At 45.7% G+C, this 10,680-nt stretch overlaps 1 protein-coding gene across 6 annotated transcripts in view; it reads right to left on the reverse strand.

The window, feature by feature from the left end:
- The window catches only part of Auts2 (activator of transcription and developmental regulator AUTS2), a 1,106,086-nt gene that overhangs the window by 12,639 nt on the left and 1,082,767 nt on the right, over nucleotides 1–10,680 (reverse strand). For all 6 annotated transcript variants that reach the window (XM_031342055.1, XM_031342053.1, XM_031342058.1 and 3 more), the window contains 4 exons: nucleotides 10,384–10,455; nucleotides 9,297–9,326; nucleotides 7,049–7,120; nucleotides 1,476–1,617 (listed from right to left, as the gene is read on the reverse strand). In XM_031342055.1, coding sequence (XP_031197915.1) covers nucleotides 1,476–1,617; nucleotides 7,049–7,120; nucleotides 9,297–9,326; nucleotides 10,384–10,455 — 316 coding nt within the window. The remainder of the gene's footprint in view (nucleotides 1–1,475; nucleotides 1,618–7,048; nucleotides 7,121–9,296; nucleotides 9,327–10,383; nucleotides 10,456–10,680) is intronic.

Genomic DNA, 10,680 nt, shown 5'->3' on the forward strand with positions numbered 1-10,680 from the left:
TTTTTTTTTTTTTGGTCAGAGTATTTGGTATACCAACAAAAATGAAACTATGACATTACCCAAATAATCCATATGACCACTACTTTTGGCCTGTGTGTGCCTTAAGCAGATAGCAACAGTCCTCTAACACCCTCTGCCTTCCTCGCTAGCTGGACCTTCTGTATTGAGGAGACACTGGGAATATGCATTCTCAGCTGGATGAGTTTCAGTGACAATATGTTCTGCAACAGAACATCCAGAACCATCTGGGCCATTTGTTTATCTCAGTCCTTACTAAAAGCAGTGCCTTTTTGATTGTTTGCTTGCTTTAGTTTCTAAAATTGATTTTTTGAGACAGAGGCTTGTGTAACCCAGACTGGCTTTGAATTCACTATGTACTGAGGATAACCTTGAATTCCTAATTTACCTGTCCTAGTCTCTTAAGTGCTGGGGTTATAGGTATGCAACACCGTGCCCAGTTTATGGTTGCAGGTGGAACTCAAGGCAGAGTGGCTAGCTACACAAGTTTTCTATCAACTGAGCTATATCTCAATTCTGTTTGTTTGTTTGCTAAATAAAGGTCACCACATAGCCCATTGAATTATCATGTTTCTCCTGCTTCTCCTTCCAAGTACTGATGCAACAGACCTAAGTCATCAAACACATGGAGCTAACCTGTCTCGACTGTATGCCTCAAGGCAGTGATTGTCACAATGAGGAAACACTAATTGTTCAACAGGCAACAGAAATGTGTGGTTAAATTCATCCTTACAGAATCCCTGGATTTATTGCTCTTCCAATCTGCCCTGGCAAGCTCTCTGATCTTTTTCAATAGCTTTTCACATACCTTTGAGTTGTCTCTGTTGAACATAGGAACAAATGACCAATGAAAGCAACGCAAGTATGTATATGCATTCCTGTGTGTGCAGGTGCACGTGTACATGTGTATGAAGGTCAAAGTCCAATCTTAGATGATATTTCTCATGTGTTGTCCACTTTGTCTTTTGTTGGTTTTTGTTTTGAGACAGGGTTTCATTATATAGCCCTGGCTGCCCTGGAACTTGATATGTAGACCGGGCTAGTCTCAAACTCAGAAAAGCTCTATCTCCCTCTGCATCTCAAGTGCTGGGAATAAAGGCATGCACCACCACACTTTATCCCACCTTGGACTTTGAAATAGGGTCTCTAATTGGCTTAGAACTCACAGATAAGCTAGGCTAGCTGGCCAGTGAATCCCAGGGTGTAGCCTGTCTCGGCTTCCCCACTGTTGTGATTACAAGTGTGTGGTATCTCACCTAGCTTGATTCTCTCTTGGTCCTTGTTGAATCAAAGAGGGGTGTATCAAAGAAGCAGGGCCCACCTCCCTAGTCATGTGGGGTACTACCTTGCAAGCTGGTATGAATTCTGTTCTTTAGTTATCAAGTGACTAAGGACACTGAGCCCGGGCAACACTTTGAATTGCTGGCTCTCTGCACCACCCTACTCTCTGAACTTACCAGCGGCAGAGAATAAAGTGGAAGGTCGTGCCAGATCATGGGGATGATGAATGGCTCCGAAGAGACTAGGGCCCGGAGGACGGCTCAGGAACTCAGGCTTCAGCCCAAAGTCCAGCTTGTGTGGGTCTGACTGCATCTGTTTCTAAAACAAGAGGAAGGAGAGAGGCTGAAACTGGAAGGCCAGAAGACAAAGAGGTATTAGTGGATAACTCAAGACTGGAGGGGGTGGGTCAACGCTGAGAACACTGTGAGAACAAAGCCTTCGAATGCCAGGAAAGCAGCCTGGCCTTTCGGGGACAAACAGGGGCTGCTATAAGGTGCCATCTGCTTCCTATAGGCTTGGCCTATAAAGTGGTCCAACCTGAAGGGTACAGGCAGGTCCTATTCATTTAAAAACTCGTGACACTCTCCACACAGGTCATCATTTTGTTGTAAAGGCCCAATTGGCAGGTTCTACCCATATCCTTCCATCTCACATAGCCCAGGTCGGCCAGGCCTCTAGCCCATTGTGTAACTGAGGATGGCCATGAAGTCCTTATCCTCCTGCCTCCACCTCTATAGGACTGTGCCATCATGCCTTCTATGACACTATAAATGAAACGTGGAGCCCCTGCATGGAAGACAAGCATGAGTCACATCCTAGACTGAGTTTGTTCTCTTTGTTCGTTTTGAAGCAGAGTGTCACATAGCCCAGGCTACCCTCATACTTGCTGCATACTTGAGGTTATCCTTAAACTCCTAATCCTTTGCCTCTAGCTACTCAGTGCTGAGAGTATAGGTATGTGCCACTATGTCTGAATGCAAGTTCCCACCCACCTGACCAAATTTTATTTCTATGTATAGTGTATTGGGGGGGGATATGTATGAGAAAGAGAGATATATCTGTGGGTGCCCACAGAGTCCAGAAAAGGGCAATAGATCCCCTGAAGCAGAATTACACAGTGTTAGAGTTGCAAGTGGCTATGAGCCACCCAGATGGGTTCTTGGAAGCAAACTCAGTTCCTCTGGAAGAAGTGTGCTGATTAGGGGGTTTAGTTTGGTTTTTGTCAATTTGACAGAAACTACAGTCATCTAGAAAGAAGGGACTTCAATTGAGAAAACCCCTCCATCACACGGGTCTGTGAACAAATCTGTGTGGCACTTTCTTGATGGATGACAGGTGTGAGAGGGCCCAGGCGTGATGTGTGGTGCTAGCCCTGGGGAGGCGGCTGTTCCTTCATAGGCTGTGTGAGTTCCCGCCTCCAGGTACCTGTCCCAACTTCCTTCAATCATGGGCTGGGACATGAAAGTGTAAGCTTGTTCCTCCTCAAGTTGCTTTTGGGCATGTGTTCACCACAAACTTAAGAGCAAGTTCCCTTAAAGTCTGAGTCATCTGTCCAGCCCCTCTGCCTGTGAGTTTTAAAATGATAGCATTTTAAAGCTCACTACACTAGGAATTCTGCAAGAACAATCTAATGTATAAAGTTAATTGCCTAATGGCTCTTTGTCGTATTCTCATATAACACAAATTAATGGAATCACTGTTGTATATTTAAACAAACAACAAACAAACAAAACCACAGAACTAGAGTTCTTACTAGACGTTCAGTGAGTAAAGTACTTGCCAGGCAAGCATAAAATCTGAGTTTGATCCCAAGAACTCGCCTTAAAAAAAAAGCCAAGTGTAGCTGTGCATGCTTCTAATCCCAGCCCTGGGTCTCCCTAATCAGCCCAGCCTGTGAGCTGCAGGCCAATGAGAGACTGTCTCAAAGAGCAATGGGTGCTGGCTGAGAAACCACAGCTGAGGTTGGTGCTGGGCCTCCACATACAAGTATGCACACTTGTATGTATACTCGTGCATATGAATACCCATTACACACACACACACACACACACACACACACACACACACACACAGAGTTCACAGTTGGTGTCATCTTCCTGAGTTCTGACAGCCTTCCCTCTCGGTCAGCTTCCTGCCTCCCCAGAGCGATACTGTCCCCTAGCTTCTAGCTGTACTTCCTACTCTTCTCTGGCTCATTCACTGTCCTGGGCCTGTTTCTACTTGGCTCTTGAAATCTCCTTGGGCTCCTCTGATGATCTCAGCCATCCTAACCTCACTTTTGTCTTGCCTCACATGCTCTCCTGTTCAGGGACCCTATTCACTGCTGTGTGACGGGGGACACCTTTACAAAGGAGAGGCACCTACATCAACAAGGGTGTGAAAAGGTAAGCCAACCCTCACTCACCCAGCAACCCTCTCTGAAGGTGAAACTTAGCCATGCACCTGACGGAAGCACATGGACCCTTCACCATCATCACATGAACATGTGCGCACGAGGACGTAAGTGACGTTGGAGGACACAGGACATCTTTTTAGTGTGGCTGATTATCTATCCGTTGTCTATCAAGAACCAGGAGCTCACCAGGTTAGGCTGGCTGGCTACAAGCCCGTGCCAGTGGGTCCATCTGTTGTCACTCCCTGTACTCTGGAACTGTGAGTGAGGGCCACCGTGACAGGGTTTTTGGTGGTCTCTGGGGGTTGAACTCAGGTTGCCAAGCTTTTAAAGATAGATAGCGCTTTACTAACTGAGCCATCTCCCTAATCCACTACCTTTTATTTAAATAGACAGATCACGCATACCCAGTGGGTCTTGCTACTGAACACATATGGCAACAGGAAGATCAGTGCCCTGAGCCTATCACAGGTAACAGCCTGTAGGCCTCAGGTCTGCACAAGTAATCCACGAGTGGCTAAGAGAATGAGTAAATGTACGTTCAGGAGCGAGGGACAGAGAGATGCAATTTCTGCTCCAATCTATGGGGAATACCATAATGAAAGCCTCGGTATCAAAGAACAGTCAACCCTCCCCAAACCAAGCTACTAATTCTCTGTAAATCTATAAAAATCTCTGAAGCACCTCCTTTAATTGAGTTGCCAAATTATTTAGTGCTAATATCGCATGGTAGATGGCGTGGACTCATTAAGAGCAAATAAGGTCCAACAGGCAGAACGGGGCCTGGGGATTAGGAAACGTTCGCTGGGAGAGGAAGATAACCAAGTCACCCTGTGTTCAAGAGGCCTGGCTAATTGAATTGGGATAATGAAAGCCAAGTCACCAGGGACATCTTCATGGAACAGAAGTTGCTAAGCGAGCAGCCTCCCTGTCATCCTTCATCCCTTTAAGCTCAGGAAGTTAAAAGGAAGAGAGGAGGCTTACCTGCTGCTCCGCAATCCGTCACCCAGGACCCAGAGTGAATCGAAGTCATCATGGAAACCTAGTTAGCTCCTCAAACTGCACCCATTTTCTAGCTGAGTTGAACTAGGAGGGTGCTAATTATGCCTCACTTGGTAATAAGGTAAAAGTGAGCAAGACTCAATGGTGGGGTGTGAGGGAGAGCAGGTGCCAGGGAAATGAAGGGATGCCTTAATTCCTCAAGAAGGAGGTGAACACTTTTTCATTAGCATCTATCTATCTTCTATCTATCTATCTATCTATCTATCTATCTATCTATCTATCTATCTACCTACCTACCTACCTATCTGTCTATCTACCTACCTACGTACCTACCTACCTATCTGTCTATCTACCTACCTACGTACCTACCACCTATCTACCTATCTACCTATCTATCTACCTACCTACCTACCTACCTACCTACCTACCTATCTATCTATCTATCTATCTATCTATCTATCTATCTATCTATCTATCTATCTATCTGTGTTTGTGCTCACTTGCACCACTGTGCAGGTCAAAGGTAGAGGATAATTTTAAGGAGTCCTTGCTTTCCATCATGCAGGTCTGGGAATCGAACTCATGTACTCGGGGTTGGCAGTGAATGCCCTTACCTGCTGAGTGAGTCTCTCACCCTCTTGATTTTTGTAAGTTCTTATTGTTATATGTACACCTACACATAAACATACAAGTGCAACCTACTGAGGCCATTCAGTATTGCTTGTATGTATATTTTCAGGATTACTTACCTGGGATTGGATAACCAATCAGGGGCCTCAACCATCTAGACTGATTCTCCCTCTCTCAGAAATCATTGATTGCTTATACCTCTTCACTGGGGGAGGGACTCTGAGATTGCTCCCACCTGCGCTGGTATATCAGCTGTTGGAGTCATTGCTTAGGATTACTTCGTCTTAAATCATAGAACAGAACCCTTCATACAGTGCTTCTCTTCCACAGGATTCAATAAGCCTTTCTCTTTTTCCTCCCTCCCTTCCTTTCTCATTCCTCCCTATCTCCCATCTGTCCATTTATCAATGCATGCGGAGACTGGAGGACAACCTGTAGAAGTTGGTTCTCTCCTTCCATCATGTGACCGCTGGAGATCAGGCTCCGGTCCTCAGGCCTGGTGGCAAGTACCTTTACCCGCTCAGCCAGCCATTTTGCCAGGCCCCTCTCCTTTTTTTTGAAACAAGGTCTTATCTATAGACGGGCACAGTAACTGTCCAGAAAGTGGTCCTGGTGCGGACTTAGTGTATTCTAGCCTCCCAAAGAACTGATGTTACAGGCAAAAGAGCGATTGTTCAATGTTGTTAATTGTTATATGCACGGCCAACGAGCACTTAGAACCTTCAACTTCTTGAGGGGTAAAAATGCTCACTTCTCCAGATTCATAACATGAAAAGGTATCTTTTTAAAATATTTTTAAAAATCTTTCAAATGTATGTGTATGTGGGTCTGAGATGGTGTATATGGGTATTCCCATGCAGGGGTGCCCTTGGGAGCCGCAGGGGTGCAGCTGAAGTTACAAGTGGTTGTAAGCTGCCTGATATGGGTACTGAGAACTGAACTTGGGTCCTCCACAGGAGCAGTCAGTATTCTTAACCGCTGAGCCATCTCTCTAGCCCCTCAAATTTTTGTTAAAAACAAGCAAGCACAAAAATCAAAACTGCCTGGACTGATAAGGTAGCTTGGCTAGTAAGGGCATCCACCAAGCCAGAGAGTACCCAAGTTCAATCCCCGAGACTCACGTGGTAGAGGACTGACTCCGGAAAGTTGTCCTCTGGTATATATCCATCCATCTTCTACTAGGATATATACGATATCACACACACACACACACACACACACACACACACACACACACACACACAGAGGAATGAATAATAAATACAGAAATAAAATGTAAAAGGAAAAACCAAAAAATCCCAAGCCCTAAAACATTCCCTTTTGGCTCTTCTTGGGTTTCAGCTTTGTCTAGACTGTGCTATAGTTCTATATAGATTTCAAAAAGCTTTATTTTATGAGTCAATCCATTTTTACGCCCTTTCTATTCATAACTCAACAAAAAGGCAAACAACACTGGGGAGGGCTAATCCCTGTTTTGGCGTTTCTGGCTTCCCATCTTGCAGAGGGCCCGAGCGTGCTTCCTACCGCCAACACCAGGCAGGTCACCAGTGCCTGCAACTCCAGCTTCAGGCATACTGACACTCTCCTTCTGTCCTATGCAGACATATACATAGATAAATACTAATAAATTTAGAAAGAAAAGAAAAAGAACAAAAGAAGATGGACTAGCCTTTGACACTTCCTGCCTGTGAGAATCGGGAGTTCAAGGCAGAGTCACACACCCACCTTGACTTTTTGTTGGTGGTGGTAAATCTGCCAGGCGATATGCACATGCATGGCGCACCACTTTCCTGGTTTCTGGAATAAGACAATCACATGGTTAGAAGGAAGACACAGCAGAAAGCCCACCTGCCCTCCGCCCCCAAGCTCCCTGCAGCTCTGCACTATGGAGACGTCTTCTCTCTCATGAAAACTGGAGATCTCTGTGCCAACCAAATGCCTCCATAAGCAGCTCTTCCAAGTTCAGGCACAAGGGAGTCAGAACCCGCATCCCCTTGTCCCATGTGGGTCTGAGACAACAGCTCCTTCACAAAGCAGTCCTCTGCCAAGGACAATATGGCAAAGACCCGACTCTCTCTTTGTGCGGCCTGTCGTCTCCGGTGCCAGCAGGCAGGCCTACCTAACAAATGCTGTCAAGCTAACAGGCACATCAGCTGTCCAGAAAAGCTAATTAGGGAATGTCTGTGGATCGAATCAAAACAAGAGAGGGGCCTTCAAAAGTGTTACATGGAGATTTGTCACATTCTTATTGCAGTCTGGCAACTTTGCGTGTTGTACTGAAAGCCACTAACCAGTGTGTGTGTGGTCTTATTTTCTTCTAGTTAAAGGAAGGAAAGCAGGATGAGGAGCTGAGGGGGGAAAGGAGGAACAGATTTCTCCCTTCCTGCAGGGATCAAGTCTCTCTTCTGCCTTCTGAAGGGCATGTGTCAATCTGTGTGGTGCAACAGAGGGCGGGGCCTACTCTTTCTGCTTCCTTCCTGCTCGGCACCTCCATGTGCTTGCTGTTCGTTCAGTAAGTACCTTAAGGGTGACAAAGTCCCGCCCCACTCTGCAACAGCGAACAACAGAAACACCAGCTTCTGTAGCAAGCGGCTGCCCCTGACTTAGATCCAAGTCTGACACCAGGGATGCGATCACGTAATATAGAATGATGGGTTGCTTGGGATCACAAATACACCCATTTCAGGCCAGTGAAGAAGGGGGACGGTAATGGCTAATACCGTGTGGGGTTTAGCAGGTACCCAGAATCACCCAAGAGACAAGAGGCCAGGCGAACCCACGAGAGATTATCTAGATGAAGTCAGCCTTTGGGCAAGCTTATGAAGGAATAGTTGCTTCGGCTGAGATGGGAGGACCCACTCTAAATAAGGACAGTGCTATTTACTGGACGGGCTCTTATAATGAATGGAAAGCAGAAAGCAAGCTTGAGTACCAGAGTTCATCTCTCTCTGCTTCTTACCCACTGCCTCAAGTCCCTGCCACCTACATTTTCCTGTCATGATGTACCACAACCTTGAACTGTGAGTTATAACACACCCATCCTTAAGCTTGTCAGGTACTGTGATAGCAAAGAAAAATACCTAAGACAGGTACTATGTGACAGTCAACACCAGGAACTGGATCACCCCTGTCAGCTAAGTCAGGAAGCACCCAGAGGTCACCTGCTGGCCAGACTCTGGACCTCCGGAACATTCTACCTATGCTTATCGCATCCTTCCCGCTCTTTCCTGAGAGGTAGCTTGAACGAGGAAGGTATACATCACTTAGCACTGAGTGCTTTGGACAAAATAAACAGGCCCAAGAGAGGCTAACAATAGCCAGCCTATAGCTTGGTTCTTCCCCCTTGCCCATTTCCCAGCATAGCAAGGGAAAGGTGGATGAGTCAGGTGGCTCCCAAGTTCAAAGCCAGTCAGAGGAAGAGCAAGACCTTGCCTTACAACAACAGCCTGAGCTAGTCGGTCTGTTACATTTAAAAAATAAAAAGATTTATATGAATTTTTAAATTTTATATATACATATGTGTATTGTGTATGTGTGTGTGTGCGCATGCACTTGTGCCTGTGTATAGGTATATGAGTGTGCACTACCCACAAAGGCCAGAAATGGTGTTGGATCCCTTGAAGCTGGACTTAATGGAAGGTAATTACCCACCCAATATGGGCACTGGGAACCCAACTTGGATCTTAGATTAGAACAGCAAGTGCTTGTAACTTGAGAGCTATCTCTTTAGCCCCTTAACAGTTATATTAATGGAAAACCCACTGGCCCGGCTTCCTGTGGCACTCAAAAGGAAAAATAAAAAGTGAATGGCCATTTCCCATTTCCCTGCCTGCAAACCCAGGCAGCGTTAGTCAGCTACCACCACTGACATCCACTCTGGCATTTCTCCAGCCCGTCCCTGCTAGTGACTTGTGTTTTTAACCCGCAGAGAGTCAGAGGTTGCACAAACAGTTCTAGAAGAAGCTCTTCTTACCCTTAGCATAGGTCTGAAAGGATCTGTCAACTGTGAAGAGAAAATGACAACTCGGTTACATGCCTGTCACTCAAACAATTGCCCTAATTAACAAATTTGTAGTGCTTCATTAGGAGGGGAAATTAAAATGTTAGAATTTTACTTTTAAATGAAGCCCTTTTAGAGAATAATTAACCCATTTTCACACCATCAAAAGTACCAAGTGTCCCCTCCCCCACCTCAGGAGCCTTAGAACGCGCACAGTGACAAGCCCCCCATACAAGTTTTACCAGCAGAGATGTGTCCTATGCCAGCAGGACTTGCATGTAATCTACACCGACCACAAAATGAAGGGTGACATGGAGGGGACGTCTGGGAATGTCTGTCTTGTCCAGATCCACAGACTCAAGCTGTCTTTACAACATCCTGGCTTCAATGAGTACGTACCACCGGAGGGCTTAACCTCTTACAAAAACAAACTAACTAACTAACTAACTAACTAACTAACTAACTAACCAACTAACTTCCACTAGAATAAAAACAGCTGGGAGGATAGCTTTATAAAGGACAGTCCACAGACAAGCGTCTCCCTACCATGCAGCTTTGCCTTCTGTTTTAAAGGCATAGCATCAATTATGAATAAATAATAAAACAGGGACATGATGGACATTTTATTTATCTCTAGAGCATGCTCCATCTGTAAGAGCAAAATGGTCCAGTAACTTCCTGACCTCAAACAAGATGGTAGGTGTGTGTGTGTGTGTGTGTGTGTGTGTCCTGTGTGTGCTGAGTACTTCTCCATTCAGGGGATTCTACGGTGATTTCTTTTGTGCCAGAGAGAGCTGGAGGCAGGACCAGTCAGACGGAAGGTAGACATGTCAGTGGCATTCAATTTCTGTGCTCAAAAAAAGGTCTTTTTGTTGTTGTTTCTTGATCCTAGCCAAGTCATTACCCTGTGTCATTCATGCAGTTCGGGAGACTGTGACTTCTATAAGGATCTAAGGATCGGGCGTTTCCTGACCTGACAGCCAAGGTAGGAGTACCGGGTGGGTCATCCTTTGCAAATGCCCTTGGTATTACCTGTAACCAAGCCTGACTTTGCACGTACCCTTGGGTCCTTTTGGAGCAGAGTATGTGGGACTGTTCCAGGCCGGGCAGCCACATCGATAGGGTTGGATGTCTACAAATGAATTAGACCACAGCTTAGGATGCACAGAAAAGCAAGCTTTATCCTTCTTACAGGGTAGCAGAAATGAAGCATTATCTTCTTCCTTATCTTGTTCTGCATTACGACTTTTTACATTTTTATCTATGCGTGTATTATATGCTTATGTTTGCTGGTGCACATGCATGCACGCTGAAGCCAGAGATTGACATATGGTGCCTTTCTCAGATGTTTTCCACC

The sequence above is a fragment of the Mastomys coucha genome, unplaced genomic scaffold (genome assembly GCF_008632895.1).
Source record: "Mastomys coucha isolate ucsf_1 unplaced genomic scaffold, UCSF_Mcou_1 pScaffold22, whole genome shotgun sequence".
Lineage (NCBI taxonomy): Eukaryota > Metazoa > Chordata > Mammalia > Rodentia > Muridae > Mastomys > Mastomys coucha.